This window comes from Anguilla rostrata, chromosome 6 (genome assembly GCF_018555375.3).
Source record: "Anguilla rostrata isolate EN2019 chromosome 6, ASM1855537v3, whole genome shotgun sequence".
Taxonomy (NCBI): Eukaryota; Metazoa; Chordata; class Actinopteri; order Anguilliformes; family Anguillidae; genus Anguilla; species Anguilla rostrata.
In genome coordinates, this window is record NC_057938.1 from 42,519,039 (window position 1) to 42,534,192 (window position 15,154).

Consider the following 15,154-nt stretch of genomic DNA (forward strand, 5'->3'; position numbering starts at 1 on the left):
GCCCCTCTGCCCGTGTCATTGGCTGTGTGCGAACTGTGGCATCTCTTATTGGTTGGATGATTGATGCATAACCCAGCTGCTTTGTCATTTCAGCCCATGTGGAGAACGAGGAGCAGTATATCCAGGCCCTGGAGAAGTTTGGGGACAACTGTGTCTGCAGGGATGATCCAGCCCTGGGATCAGGCTTCCTCAAATTTTCCGTGTTCACCAAAGAGCTCACTGCTCTGTTCAAGAACCTGGTTAGAACCTACGGAGATGGCGTAGATACACACTGTCACCCTGTCTACTGGAAATGTCTCTCTAGCTCAGTAATCACACCTTTCTCTCCCTCGATCTTTTTCTCCTGCAATCTTACCGTCTGTTCAGTTAGAAAATATAGAGAAGTGATCCCATAGAATGATTGCTTTATTTTTTACAAGGATGTTCAGCACTGTCATTTATCAGGGGAAATGCAATATCCTGATTACCGAAAAATCCTCTTTTCTCTCTTTATTTTTTTAAAAGGGAGACTGTTCACTGAGCTGTACTAATACAAATTGGTGAAAAGGTATAAGGGATTTTGGAGATTTGGGGCATAGGATTTGGGATGTAGTTTAGGTTCAGCAAGTGGAGAGGGGGAGCTGGAAGAGTGCGTGAATAGATGATGTTTTCTGCAACGATTTTTTATTTATTTCCTTGCTTATTTTCTATTCTGCAATTGTCAATTTATGCTTAATGGTGTTTTATTTCATTTTCAGTTTACCTTTTACTCATAACTTGTGTATGTATGGGTGAGTGGGTACTACATTTATGCATGGTTGAATCGTAGTGTTTGGACATATAGGTTTGGTTTTTAAAGCAGGATTTTAAAGGGGATTTCAGTTTTGAAAATTCTCTCACACTTTCTCAGTTTCTCATGAACTATCTCTCTTCCTTTCTCCTTTCCATGCATATTCCCAAAACATCATAAACAACGATAAAAACAAAAAGAATCTGACATCATGTCCCTCGCTCCTTCCCTCCTTCTAGTGTCAAAACATGAACAACATTATCACTTTTCCGCTGGACAGTCTGCTGAAAGGTGATCTGAAAGGTGTGAAAGGGGTAAGTTTACACCTTCTACCGACCAAACTGCACACAATGTGACCAGAACGTGACCACAACCGTATTCTGGCCGGGTGCAGGGCCTAGCGTCCTGCTGGCCCGGTCGTGGTGTTTTTAGAGCGGTGTAAGAAGTCAGGCCTGGGTACACAGCCTGGCCCTAGCTTGCCTGGCTTGGCTATTAGATTGGCCTCCTGTTGGGGCCTGTGAGTGTTAGAAGGCTGGCAGAGCATTTTAATACCGGCTACTGGACCCCGCTACCCGCCTACTGACTCCAGACCTGCCAAAAGCTATGGACTGCATTAGCTCTGCGCAACACAAGCTCTAATCTGAGGCTCAGGACTTCCCCCTCCTCCCACTCGTTAAATGTTTTGTTAATGTCTGTTGTTACGCTACTGGTTTCGGTAGGGCTTTATGTAGGGATGTTGTCACTCAAGCGATGACGTAAAAGTGGAAATGGCAGAATCCCACACACCCTCATTTTCTTCACAGATGGTGCAAAAAAAAAGTTTTAGTTATATCTGTGGGCGTGGGGAAGCACTGTGTACGTCAAAATTGTTCCCTGTACATTAGGTAAGAGGCTCCAAGAGCTCTCCTCTTACAGTCCCACATAAGTATGAAATAGGGTGTGGGTTAGCAGAGATGAGTTCAGGCGGATGGTCTGTGGGGTTCAACTTATGCGGCGGGGTACACTGCAATATCGAAATGCTCAATCTCGTAACTGGGATAGTATACACATCAGTACCCCCTTCCCTTCTCTTTTTGTCCCTCCCATCCCTTTCAGTCTATCGCCCATACTCTCTTTCTTCCTCCTCATCTCTCTCTCCCTGCTCCTGTCCTACCTTCCTGCACTTCTCTCTCCCATAGTCCTCCTCACCCCACCCATTCTATTCTTTCCCCCTTGCTCTATCCCTCCCTCCCTCCCTCTCTCTCCCTCCCTGTTCCTGTTGTTTGAGCCCGGAGGCAGAGCACCCGTAGAGAGGAGGAATGAGTCCAGGCCTGTTCGTAAAGCTTAACGATCAAGTGAAACAGAGGCAGAGGCAGCGGCAGCGGCATCAGCCCCCGCTGTGACATCACGTCACCATGGAGAAAACCCTCTGCCCCTGAAAACACAAGCAGCCATTTAAACAAATGAAAGGATAATCCCATTGTGTCAAAGCCCGAGTGGGTTCCAGACTGATTCTCTCAGAATATTGAATGACCTCACTTTCCCGTAAACCAATCAGGTGGCAGAGAGACAGGGTGTGCATCAAATCAGCTGCGGTTTACAAGAGGTGACTTGTCTCTCCATTCCCTACGTTCTCTGAGCAGTACTATGGCCTCACAGCATGATACCAGGGCACAGACAAACACATTTTGTTATTTTCATGGTGCTTTCTTGGGCAAATAACTGTCTCTTTTTGCAGACAAATAGCAATGCTGCACCATGCCATACCTAGATGTGTTCCTGCTACATTTTAACAGCTGTTTTCTTTCTATCTCTCTTACTCACTCTCTTTTACTAAGTTTGCAGTCTTCATTCCAGTGTCCATGTTCTTTGCAGTAATCTTCACAATCTGTTCTGTCCCTACAGGATCTGAAAAAGCCTTTTGATAAGGCCTGGAAAGACTATGAAACAAAAGTGTAAGATCCAATTTCTATTTCTGTCATTCTTTCATTTCTACACTGTGCCATTGGAAATGTGAACCACAAGTTTTCTGAGTGGTTGTGTGTGTGTGTATGTGTGTGTGTGTGTGGTGTGTGTGCACATGCGTGTTTTTGAGTGCGGGTGTGTTCAGTATGTGCGCAATCTTGTAGTGAGTGTGTGTATACATGCCCATCTGCCTTTGATTCCAAAATGTAAGATTTTGAGAGAAACTTTCTAAAGAAGCATTTTTCTAAATTTTATGGGTCAAAAGGCCTCAAATTCAATCTTTTAATGTAACAGCTTACTGTGGAGGAAATACAATACAGAAATAAAAATGTAAATGCATCAACATCTAAAAGCAATTTTTTAAAATATATCATGAGGTACTGATAAATACAAGGGAAGTGGGGAAGTGCTCACTGTCACATATTACACTGATGCTGAAGCTTTGGTTCACAGTCTTGAAAGCACACTTTGTGCTCATCTCTATGCAGAACAAAATGAGCCATGTTAACTTCTGTTAATAGCAAATTGGCTGAGAGAGCACTAAAACTGTGAAGATTCTGCATCATGATTAAGAGGTGATGGTGATCGTGCTAAATTACATTTGTAAGATGAAGGCACAAGTATATATTGCTGTATCTACAATCCCATTCCTTACTACAACATCAATATAACATTTACTAAAACATTAGAAAAGTTGCTAGCCACACTTAATGGACAACGTCTCAATATTGAATCCTGTCGAACTTAAACATGGTTTCTTGGAGTTTGTGTTGACCTAAAAAAAATCTAATACTTCTACCCCTGATGAAAGTTGAGCAATTCTATTGAATCCTTCAATGAAATTCTGTTTTAGATGTGTATATGAAGACAAGCTATTAATCTGCCACATATATTCTGTCATTACCATTGGTAAACATATTTATCCTTGTACAATAAACTACTGGATTGCATTCACCTATCGCTATGTTTCGAAGTTGGATGTTGAGTTGTAGATTCATTGAAAATATATAAATAAAATGAAGATGTATATTAAGGGAGCAAGCTGAGTTCTTCCTTGTGAAGATTGTTCACATTTGCATCCCTTACTTGCATATTTGTGAGTGCATTGAAGTACGGAGGGACGGAGTGTGGCACAGTGGGTAAGGAACTGCGCTCGTAACCGAAAGGTCGCAGGTTCGAATCCCGGGTAAGGACACTGCCGTTGTACCCTTGAGCAAGGTACTTAACCTGCGTTGCTTCAGTATATATCCAGCTGTATAAATGGATACAATGTAAAGTGCTATGTAAAAAGTTGTGTAAGTCGCTCTGGATAAGAGCGTCTGCTAAATGCCTATAATGTAATGTAAAGTAGCCAGCTGTTGCATTTGTTGGCGTGACGTTGCTAACGGCGACCTCGTCCCTGCAGCACGAAGATCGAGAAGGAGAAAAAGGAGCACGCGAAGCAGCACGGGATGATCCGCACCGAGATCAGCGGTGGCGAGATCGCCGAGGAGATGGAGAAAGAGAGGCGTCTCTTCCAGCTGCAGATGTGCGAGGTGCGTGAGTTTGTGGTCATTGATGTGTGAACTTTGACCTCCTGCCTTTAGGGGGCGCAGTCCGGGCTTTGTTGGAGTCACAAATTTTCCTTTTTTTCCCAGAATATGAATGATTGGTCAGTTGTTCCTTTTTTGTTCCCTTTTTTGAAATGGACCGTATGTTTGTTCTTAACATTTCTTTTTGCAGTATCTCCTCAAAGTGAACGAAATTAAAGTCAAGAAGGGCGTCGACTTGCTCCAGAACCTCATCAAATATTTTCATGCGCAGTGCAAGTATGTCATACATTTCTCACATTTCTTACTTAGTGTGTTTGCATAATTACCGGAATGTCCTGTGTCAGAAGATCCATGCATTTCTTCCCTTCTGTGAAACACCACATGTTCTGCTTACCTCATCTTTGTGAAACACCACATGTTCTGCTTACCTCATCTTTGTGAAACACCCCATGTTCTGCTTACCTCACCTCTGTGAAGCCCACATGTTCTGCTTTCCTTATCTTTGTGAAACACCACATGTTCTTCTTTCCTGTCTGTCCTAAGCTTCTTCCAAGATGGGCTGAAGGCAGTGGAAAACCTCAAACCCTCAATTGAGAAACTGGCCACAGACTTGGTAGCGGTAAGACTGGTTTTTTTCTGTCATTGTTAAACACTTCCCATTGGTTCTCACAGGTGTGTTTTGCTGCCAGTTCAGAAATCCATTACTTTAAATGCCCGGTGGTCTATGGCGAACAACAAAGCACTTGCGCAATACAGTCACTCCCTGATGCTGAATTAGGTGCTTGTCTCCCACCTCCACCCGTATTATCAGATCAAACAGACTCAGGATGGAGAGCGGAAGCAGCTCGCCCAGCTACGGGACCTTCTGAAGGCCTCCCTGCAGGCGGAGCCAAAAGAGGTGAGTCCTGCTTCACCTGAAGAAACAGGGAAAGGTAATGCCCTGGGCCTGTGTGTGTGTGTGTGTGTGAGTGAGTGAGTGAGTGAGTGAGTGTGTCTGTGTATGTGTGTATGCTTGTCTGTCTGTGTGTGTTTGTGTGTGTGTGTGTATGTCTGCATGCATTTGTCTGTCTGTGTGTAAGTGTTTGTATATGTGTGTGTCTGTCTGTCTGTCTGTCTGTCTGTCTGTGGCGTGCATGTGTGTGTCTGAGCCTATGTGAGTCTGAATGACTGTATGTGTCTCTATTGCTTTTGTCTGCTTGCTTTTGGTATCACTATCACAAGTTGTTTGATGTGGGCTTTGTGATGGAGGGAGGACATCGAAGCAGCTTACGTACTGTATGTTTTTTTTGTATCTCAATCACTGTAAATATATAAACAAAGTTGTCTTCTGATTTCATTACTAATGTGTGTTTTTTTACTGCTGTGTAAGGACTCCCAGGCACGGCAGAACGCCTCTTACAGTTTGCACCAACTCCAGGGAAACAAGGAACATGGCACAGAGCGCAACGGCTTCCTGTTCAAGAAGAGTGACGGGTAAGCGAGCAGAGCCTCCCCAGTGTCTCGCTATGACTGCTTACCCATAATGCACCATGGCCGTAAAACCTCAGCTTCGTGCAAATTTGTAGAACTGAGGATACATTTCTGATGCACCGAGGCTACGATAACTGTGGTAATGGCCTGTAAGGTGATATATTCCATATGTGCATGCACAAAACCAAAGGAGAGTCCACACAAAAGATAAATGTTCAATGTGCGGGGGAAAATATATCAATCATATAATCATATTTTCATTAGAGATGAACCAGCATTGTGCTTAATGTTATAATAAATGCATGAATAAGTATCCATTCAGTATTGTAATAAGAATGTTTGGAATTATTATGTGTGCATGATATTCATATTGTGAGATTGCATTATATTGTGAGCATTGCTGTGAGCACAGGCACAGTTAATTGTGAGAATGTGACTGTTGACTCCCTGACTGCCTTCCTCCTCCAGGCTCAGGAAAGTGTGGCAGAAGAGAAAGTGTTCTGTGAGGAACGGGTACCTGAGCATCTGCCATGGAACGGTGAGACGCATCGCCATCTACTTTGCTTGGGACTCAATGTTGCGTGAATCTTATCTGGAGAATCTCAATGAATCAGTGAATCTTAAGCAACGAATCAGCTTTCCACAAAGAACCAATCAAAAGCTGAGGAGGACAGGGGTGGGTTAGGCATGGTTTGACTGTCAATTTTGTTTGGTTTGAGTCAATCAATGACTCTAGGTAGTGTCATTAGTGGGCCATTTAATCCTGTATGCTCTGCCATTATTACAGATGTCACTTTTACAAAAAGCATTTTTCAAATGACTAAACAGTAAACTATAATTGAAAATTACATTTGTGGTTTAACTTAAACTAATTTTCCTCAATTATTGTTCTTATTTCTGCCACACCTGTTACTGTTTCCCCGTCAATGCACCTAAACAGAAAGAGTGGAGCTTTTTTCATAAACTGCTGGGATGGAAATATCGGAGATGCTGATATACCACCCCCATCCCCCCGAATCGAAAATGACATGGAAAACGAGAGTGCCTTGTTTGCTTCCGTTTCCTGAGTTTTCTTGGGGCTTTTTTTTGGCTAGGTGAACAGACCACCCGCTAAGCTGAACCTTTTAACCTGCCAAGTGAAATGCAACCCAGATGAGAAGAAAAGCTTCGATCTTATATCACGTAGGTGGACTCAACATTCACCACGCTCTGTCCCCCCCCCTAAATGCCAAAACTACATTTTACACCCTTCATGCACCTCAGGTTTTCTACAGAAGCATTGAGATAAAATAATATAATGATATTACATGGTAAACACTGACAATATCCTGTAGGCTCACATGTATTTCTAGGTAATTAAAGAAATGATAGCCATCATGTGTTTGTTAGCATTGTCAACTTTTCAGAAGCAGAAAAAAATTCCTCAGGATTTAGTAGCAAATAATGGTGTCAGTGCTATCTGTTGTAGAGCTGAGAAGTCAGCACAGTTGAGACTTTTTAACTGCTCCAAAATGGCTGCAGTTTATTATGTAATGATTGAAAGTTTTACTGGGGCTGCAGGTGATGTTCAGTAAGTCCTGCCTCATTTCTTTGTCTCCGCCTCCCACTTCCACTGCCCCGCCTCCTGTGTGCCTGATGTGCGATTCACACCTCTCTGCCTACTTCTGATCACCTTTCCCTCTCCTGCAGATGACCGAACGTATCACTTCCAGACGGAGGACGAGCGGGAATGTCAGATGTGAGATCCGTCTGGTCTTTTATACGGATGTAGAGTGCGTGTGCTCACTGGCGTGTTGTGTTTGCGTGTGCGAGCGCGTGTTCGCGCACCCATGAATGGCATGCGCCTGTTGTTGCAACGTGTGTGTGAGACTGCCCTCTAGTGATCACTCTTTGTCTGTTCCCACACACACCTCCGCATTCATTACCGGGCCTTCTGCAGATGCCGTTGTCCCGGCAACCCTGCCCTGACCCCATGTTAACCCTGTGGCTGCCCTGCCCTTTCAGATGGATATCTGTGCTGCAGAACAGCAAGGAGGAAGCCCTGAGCGACGCCTTCAAGGGCGATCAGAATGAGGGGGAGAACAACATCGTGCAGGAGCTGACCAAGGCCATCCTGGGGGAGGTGAAGAGGATGTCAGGGAACGACGTGTGCGGCGACTGCGGAGCGCCGAGTGAGTAACAGAGGAGGTTGCTGGGAAGTGCAAAGAGCAAAGCATTGTGGGTTTCTGCTGAGTTTAATTCTCAACCCTTTCGGATCGATTCAAAAGCAGCAGCCAGTGCTGGTCCTGGAGAACCGCAGGTTCTGCAGCCCTTAATTGATCAATTAAAGTAGTTAATTTAGGTTATTTTTTATGGCAAAAAGCAAAACCAGCTGACCCTTTGACTCTCCAGGACCAATGCTGGCAAATTCTGATCGAAACAAATACTGGTTCAGATATACAGTATGTACGTTGTGGTTGTCCGGCTCTTGCATATGTTTGCATATACATGATTCATATTGCTCTTAATTGGAGAAAGCACTGTAAATCATTTCATTAAGTGTCTCTGATCCGCAACCAGATCCTACCTGGCTCTCCACTAACCTGGGAATCCTGATATGCATCGAATGTTCTGGGATTCATCGGGAAATGGGCGTTCACTACTCTCGGATACAATCTCTGACGCTGGATGATCTCGGAACGTCTGAACTCTTGGTAAATATTGGGATGTGAATTAACCTCACGCAGTGCTGAGGAAACGTACTCTGCTTTTACCCCACTTCCTCCCCAGTCTGGAATGCCCGGTCACATGTCCAATCAGCAACTGTTTTGGTTTCCATTAGAAAACACAACATATAATGCAGGCTTTCCCTCATGTTGTTTACATTCTTATCTCCATGTGATTGATATCTAAAACCACATTTGATTGGATATTTTTTATACTTAATTGCTATTACGGGGGGTGGGGAAGGTGGTATGTGTTTTGGTTTAGTAGTCAGCACTTAATACTGCCACAGTAAATACATTTGGGAAAAGAAATGAATGATATGGGAAGAGAAATGAAACTTAGTGCTGGTTAAAAATACACAGGCCCTCCCTGATTCTGGTAGCTGGGCTGTTCAAAGTATCATAATCAGAGAGGGTTTCCTTGGTTAGTCATGCTTCTTTATCCACACGTGTGCAGCTGGCCAAGAACGTGGGGAATGCAGGCTTTAACGAGATCATGGAGGCGCGTCTGTTGGAAGAAGGAGTGGCCAAACCTGAACCTACCAGTGACATGTGAGTCAGGATGACAGACTCCGCCCCCGCATGCTCCTTTGTGCATGAATATATCAACGCTCAACACATTCTAAAATCCTGAATGCCGAACAAATGGCTAATTATTACAATTAGCCTACAGGTGCTCGCTAGGTTTAGGCCAAACAGAGAAAACCTCCACACAGTGGCAGAGTGACAGATAGCTTTGGCTATACCTGCACACAATGCATGCAATGCGTTTATCTTCATGTAGTACACAATGAGGGTGGCTGTGTCCTCCCTCAGTAGACATGGAAGCATGCTGCATGCTTTGGTTGTGCATATAGAGGCATGGCTATACATTGGCTTCTCTGTCACTGCACTGTTCTGTGTTGGTGTACATTAACCCTCACTTGTGTTACAGAATCTTTATTGCCCCTTTGAATACATTTTTACTGTGTTTTTCCTTGTCAGCACTGATTTTCAAACTGACATTGTTCCTAAATGCTGTTTATTTTAAGAAAGAGAGCACCTATTAGCATTGCTGCATGGTATGGTTTTCTGTCTGACTCCTCCTCCTCCTCCTCCTGTCCGCTACAGGCAGGTGCGGAAGGACTACATCATGGCCAAGTACACGGAGAAGCGCTTCGCCCAGAGGAAGTGTGCCGACAACTCGTCCAAACTGCGCGCCCTGCGCGACGCGGTGAAGAGCCGGGACATCTTCGCCCTGATCCAGGTGTACACCGAAGGGGTGGACCTGATGGAGCCCATTCCGATGGCCAATGAGCACGTGAGTATGGACGAGGGGCGGAGAAGGGCTTCCCTCCTTCTTTGAAGCTTCTTATGAAGAGATACTTAAAGCCCAATGACCTGGATCTCATTTATTGATTATGATGACCAGTAATGTATTGCATATCATATGTCATCATTCATAACATGTCAGCAGTTCACATGAAGCAAGCCTTGTGTTGCAGATTTACCCTGATTGACTTTTAACCATACGTTTATAAATAAGCATTCCTGCATCTTTAAAGCTGAACAGAGCTTCACATGAGCTTCACCTCTGCTTCCTCAGTGTTCCACAGATCTCATCTGTGTCTCTTCTCCTCTCATGTTCAGGAGCCAGGGGAGACAGCACTTCATCTGGCTGTGCGGCTAGTGGACCGGACCTCGCTCCACATCGTGGACTTCCTGACCCAGAACAGGCGAGTAGGCTGCAGAACAGACCAATGAGGGGTGGGGGGTAGGGCAAAGCTTGTGTGATCAAGGCATTTGACTGGATGCCAGTGTGTTTCTCTCTACTGTTCTGCCTGTCTCAATCTCACCTCTGTCTCACCTGTGTCTCCCAGTGGGAACCTGAATAAGCAGACAGCCAAAGGCAGCACCGCCTTGCACTACTGCTGCCTGACGGACAACAGCGAGTGCCTGAAACTGCTGCTGCGAGGCAAAGCATCCATAGACATTGGTAAGTGTCTGCATGGTGAGAGAGAGGGGAGGGGGGGGAGAGAGAGAGGAGGAGCATTCAGCAGCATCTTTTCTTGTGTTCTGTAACATCTTCAAACACAATAAGAACAGATTGGGCTTGTCCAAGCTGCAGGGGGAATGGAGAACATAACACAACCATGTATGAAACCACTTAAAATCAAAGGGGAGAGTATACAGTGGGCTCCAAAATGTTTGGGACAAAGACATTTTTATTGATTTGTCTCTGTACTCTTTTAGATTAATTTTTACATTTGCAATTAAACAATACACCAGTGGTTAAAGTTCAGATTCCCTGCTTTACTTAAAGGGTATTTTTATACATTTTGGTTTCATTTAGAAATGACAGCAGTTTTTATACATAGTCCCCCTTTTTTAGGGCACCATAATGTTTGGGACAAATGGCTTCACAGGTGTTTCTGATTAGTCAGGTATGTGCAGTTGCTTCCTTAGTGCAATTATACGAGTTTACAGGATGTAGTGTTTTCTAGGCTTTTCATTGCCTTTGAAGTCAACGTGTTGTCTTCAAATTGCCGGTTGTCAACATGAAAACCAAAGTTGCGCACATGAAAGTCAAGGAAGCCATTATGAGGTTGAGAAATAAGGAAAACACATAGGCCAAACCTTATGCTTAACAAAATCAGCTGTTCGGAAGATCACTAAGAAGAAAGAGAGCACCGGTGAGTTCAGTAATCGCAAAGCTGAGAATGTGCACTTTATTGACATCTGCCTCATTCAATGACAAATCTAAAATTGCGCACAGCCAAACCACGATTTTAAAAAAGAAAGTCTTTGTCTCAAAGAGCTCACTGTCATAATATTTATCCATCTAGCAGAGCAGGACCAGCAGCTGTGCTTAAGCAGGTTGGGGCCTCAGCTGAGTGACAGCTCAGTGTCACCCCTGCATGTTCGCCTATCCACCAGGGTAACGCTATTTGATTTGCGTGTGCAGTTAATGAGGCCGGGGAGACCGCGCTGGACCTCGCCAAGCGACTGAGACACACACAGTGTGAGGAGCTGGTGAGTGCGTCTGCTTCCCACTCATACAGCGAGCTCAGAAGCTAGGATAATTTAAGGAACACATTTAAGAATGTTCTGGAAAGACTCGATGACCCACATAAAAGTTGATTTATTCAACATTGGTCTTTGTTTTGCCGCTGTTGTGATTGACAGCTGACCCAAGCTCTGGGGGGGAAGTTCAATGCCCGCGTGCACGTGGAGTACGAGTGGCGACTGCATCACGAGGACCTGGATGAGAGTGACGATGACATGGAGGACAAGGTGGGCTGCCTCATTGCCTGCCTGTTGAGAATTCTCCTAATTCCAGTTAGGAACATAGACAATAAATCATCTACTCTGGTTTTTGACTGCAAAAATGTATTTGCATGACTCGCCTTATTTTGCAAGAAAGATGATAAAAAATAGTAATGAGTGTATATCAGGTCCGTAGGGTTGGTTGATTATCAAAATAATTTCAGTAAATGACCTTCCAGTCAAATTCATTGCAACATCATGATGATGATGACAATGATGATAATGAAGATGATGATGTCTGTGTTTAGCCTATCCCCAACCGTCGCGAAGAGCGTCCGGTCAGCTGCTTCGTGCCGGGCACGCACCCCCTGCAGCCGAACATGACCTCCCTGGCGCGGGACGCGGCAAACTTAGCCAGAGACCGACAGAGGAGCTTCATCCCCAGCATGATCAGCAACGAGACCTACGGAACCTTCCTGAACCTCTCGCCCCCCGGACTGCCCGGCATCCCAGTCCCCCAGCTGCCGCCCCGGACCGTGAGCAAAGGTGAGCCAGGGAGCAGCTGTCAATGCTCTGCAGGGTTCAGCATGTCTTTAACAAGAATCTGCTTTTAAATGGAAATTCACAATGCTAATGTGTGGGGACCATTTCAGACAGTAAACTTGAAGTGGTCTGTGCTGGAACTCATGGGGTTTATTAGTCTGGCTTAGTCCACAGTTGGGGTGTCAGACTCTTTAAAAGGCACAGACACTTGTAAAATGTAATAAAACTGGTAGTTCACAGAAGAAACTGGTAGTTTAAAGTCTCATCAATTTAGGCATGCAAGAATGGCCATCAAGTATGACCCCTTCAATAGCTCCTTCGCATGCCTGGGAGTTTATGAATGAATGGCATGTACACATTGACTTATGCATGTACATGTGTGTTTGAGGTTGTAGATCGTTGAGGATCTTAATCTCTGGAGGTTTTTCTTTGTTCCTTTAGGACCGCCCCCAGTACCGAGCCATGGAATTCAATCTGGCTCGGCGTCGTGGAAGGCCGACACCGTGGAGGTAGTGGGCCGACAGAGATCCTCCTCAGACCCGCAAAATCTCTACCCCCAGGAATCCCCCACGGCTACATATGGTAGGTTCCAGTGCCTCCATCTCTGCACTCCCATAATGCATTTGTTTCTGCATCTTCAGTGTTGTTTTAGTAACATTATGTGTCTGCCTTTCCTGTACGGTTCTCCCACCAGTTCCACCACCACCTCCATTACCAAAATCAATGAGCAGGCCGGTGCCACCAGCACCCCCAATGCCCCCCATGACTACTCTGCCCCCTGTGCCCACGGTCAAGTTCATCCCACCCCCGCCCCCGCTGCCTGGCCCACCTCCACCCCCCCTGGCTGGCCCGCCTCCACCCCCACTGCCAGGCCCACCCCCCAGCAGACCACCAAATATTCCCAAATCTCCCAGCAGGTGAGCCCCTCCCGCCCACCCACTGTATCCACACACTGCACCACACACTGCACCATACACTGCCCCCACACTCTGCACCAACCACTATATCATGCGGTGTAGCACACACTGAACCCTACACTGCACCACACACTGCATCACGACTACGGTTTCGCCTGACTGTAAAACATTAAAAGACACAGAGGGTTCCTGCTAAGTGTAATGGGCCTTTGTGTTGGTTTCAGAAGAGAGAAATCCGTCAATATGGGAGCTCCTTTCATGTCCAGACCAGCCGACAGACCAGGTGAATACAAACTGTCATATCCACCGGTGTGGTTCGGATAAATCCTGTCTGTGGAAGTGTGCAATGTGAAAGCACCTGAGATTACATTAGTCAGAGAAACTCATTCTAGCATATCTCTCCTCCTCTTCTTGTGTGGTCCTACTTGCACTTTCTTTCAACTTAAATCAAGCACACGTTTTTAATGTAGTGAGAAATTGGCACTCATTTTTTCAGCAGAACAGATAAAGATTTTTTTTTCACTGTGATGTCATATCCTGTTTTTGTGGGCAGGAAAGGAAGCCCCTGGATCCTCTAAGAGCTCGTCGGGCAGGACTCAACCCCCTGCAACGATGCCTCGGACCACCCAGCAGGTGAGACCCCGCCCTTGTTCCTGGAGTTCACAAGACTTTCAGCTCCTCCCTCCTTTGCGCAGGTCTACTGTGGTAAACTTTCATCTGGCATAGAATGAAATATTTGCTTGGTTTGTTTTTTGTGTTTCAGAAACAGAAGGTTCAGAGGGTGAAAGCCATCTATAACTGTGATGCTGATAACCCTGATGAGCTCACATTCAAAGAGGGAGAGGTGATTGTGGTGGATGGGGAAGAGGACCTTGAGTGGTGGGTGAGTACATGAGTGTCAGTAACTAATCTCCCTGTGCCTGTGTCAGTTTAATAATCACACTGTCAGTGCTGATTTGTGTATTTGCCTACAGTGACTGACATCACTTCCAGTGAGTGTCCACAGTAACTATGTGTGATATAAATCAATATAATATACAGACATTTTTGGAGGAAGTCCTTTGCCTGAGGGTCACACACATGGATGTGCATATGAATATCAATGACAGTGAGATACTTCTCCTTGCAGCCCTGCTGCATGAAGCTCTTCTCACTGATGCCGTCTTGTGAAGCTCTGATACCATGTCCTCTGAAGCTCATTCACTGAAGCATTGCTCTGTGAAGCTCTTCTCTCTGATACCCTGTCCTGTAAAGTTCTTCTCTCTGATACCCTGCTCTGTGAAGCTCTTCTCTCTGATACCCTGTCCTCTGAACCTCATTCACTGAAGCACTGCTCTGTGAAGGTCTTCTCTCTGATACCCTGTCCTCTGAACCTCATTCACTGAAGCACTGCTCTGTGAAGCTCTTCTCTCTGATGCCAGCTGTGCTGCCCTACCCTGATGCCCTGCGCCGTGTTGTATTGCAGTACGGCCACGTGGAGGGCGATCCGGTGAGGAGGGGCGTTTTCCCCGTGACGTTTGTGCACTTCATCACAGACTGACGGAGGAGAGTTCTCCGCCCGTGTGCTGAGGGAGGCCTGCTTGTACCAGCTCCACCACCCCTGGATGATCTTCCATACCCACAGTTACTCCTCCATCAGCAACAGGACATTCGACCGCTGGAGTCAGAGCTCGCAGGAACATTTTTACTCGTGAACTGTATATATTTTTAAAACATCATGGACAATGTCTTTCTGCAAGATATGCACTTTTACATATGTTTTCGTTTTTGTTGGTCTTAAAACTGAAAAGAAAAAGGAACTGAATGTTTCGTCAAAGTTTAACGAACATCACTCCGTTCAAGCAGATGTGAACTGGAGGATTGATCAGTAACCACCGTGCAGGGAACGACATGGGAACAGAAAGAATGTGTGTACTTTTGGGATTTTTTGTACGCAAATACAGAATTTTACTACTGACGTTCTCGACGTGGTTTGCTTATAGGACATCTTTAAAATACAGAAAGTCACCATTGGACACCCCACTGGAA

General features: G+C 45.3%; 1 protein-coding gene across 2 annotated transcripts in view; it reads left to right on the forward strand.

Moving 5' to 3' along the window:
* The window catches only part of asap2b (ArfGAP with SH3 domain, ankyrin repeat and PH domain 2b), a 29,078-nt gene extending 13,995 nt beyond the window's left edge, over positions 1-15,083 (forward strand). For both annotated transcript variants that reach the window (XM_064339810.1, XM_064339811.1), the window contains exons 3-28: positions 94-239; positions 1,009-1,083; positions 2,654-2,703; positions 4,119-4,248; positions 4,436-4,521; positions 4,789-4,864; positions 5,057-5,143; positions 5,615-5,718; positions 6,184-6,253; positions 6,810-6,897; positions 7,405-7,453; positions 7,720-7,886; positions 8,275-8,408; positions 8,878-8,972; positions 9,531-9,720; positions 10,050-10,135; positions 10,280-10,395; positions 11,365-11,432; positions 11,586-11,693; positions 11,975-12,212; positions 12,651-12,790; positions 12,891-13,126; positions 13,351-13,409; positions 13,680-13,759; positions 13,890-14,009; positions 14,592-15,083. In XM_064339810.1, coding sequence (XP_064195880.1) covers positions 94-239; positions 1,009-1,083; positions 2,654-2,703; positions 4,119-4,248; positions 4,436-4,521; positions 4,789-4,864; positions 5,057-5,143; positions 5,615-5,718; positions 6,184-6,253; positions 6,810-6,897; positions 7,405-7,453; positions 7,720-7,886; positions 8,275-8,408; positions 8,878-8,972; positions 9,531-9,720; positions 10,050-10,135; positions 10,280-10,395; positions 11,365-11,432; positions 11,586-11,693; positions 11,975-12,212; positions 12,651-12,790; positions 12,891-13,126; positions 13,351-13,409; positions 13,680-13,759; positions 13,890-14,009; positions 14,592-14,666 — 2,873 coding nt within the window. In that variant the 3' untranslated portion in view covers positions 14,667-15,083. The remainder of the gene's footprint in view (positions 1-93; positions 240-1,008; positions 1,084-2,653; positions 2,704-4,118; positions 4,249-4,435; positions 4,522-4,788; positions 4,865-5,056; positions 5,144-5,614; positions 5,719-6,183; positions 6,254-6,809; positions 6,898-7,404; positions 7,454-7,719; positions 7,887-8,274; positions 8,409-8,877; positions 8,973-9,530; positions 9,721-10,049; positions 10,136-10,279; positions 10,396-11,364; positions 11,433-11,585; positions 11,694-11,974; positions 12,213-12,650; positions 12,791-12,890; positions 13,127-13,350; positions 13,410-13,679; positions 13,760-13,889; positions 14,010-14,591) is intronic.
* The last annotated feature ends 71 nt before the right edge of the window (positions 15,084-15,154 follow it).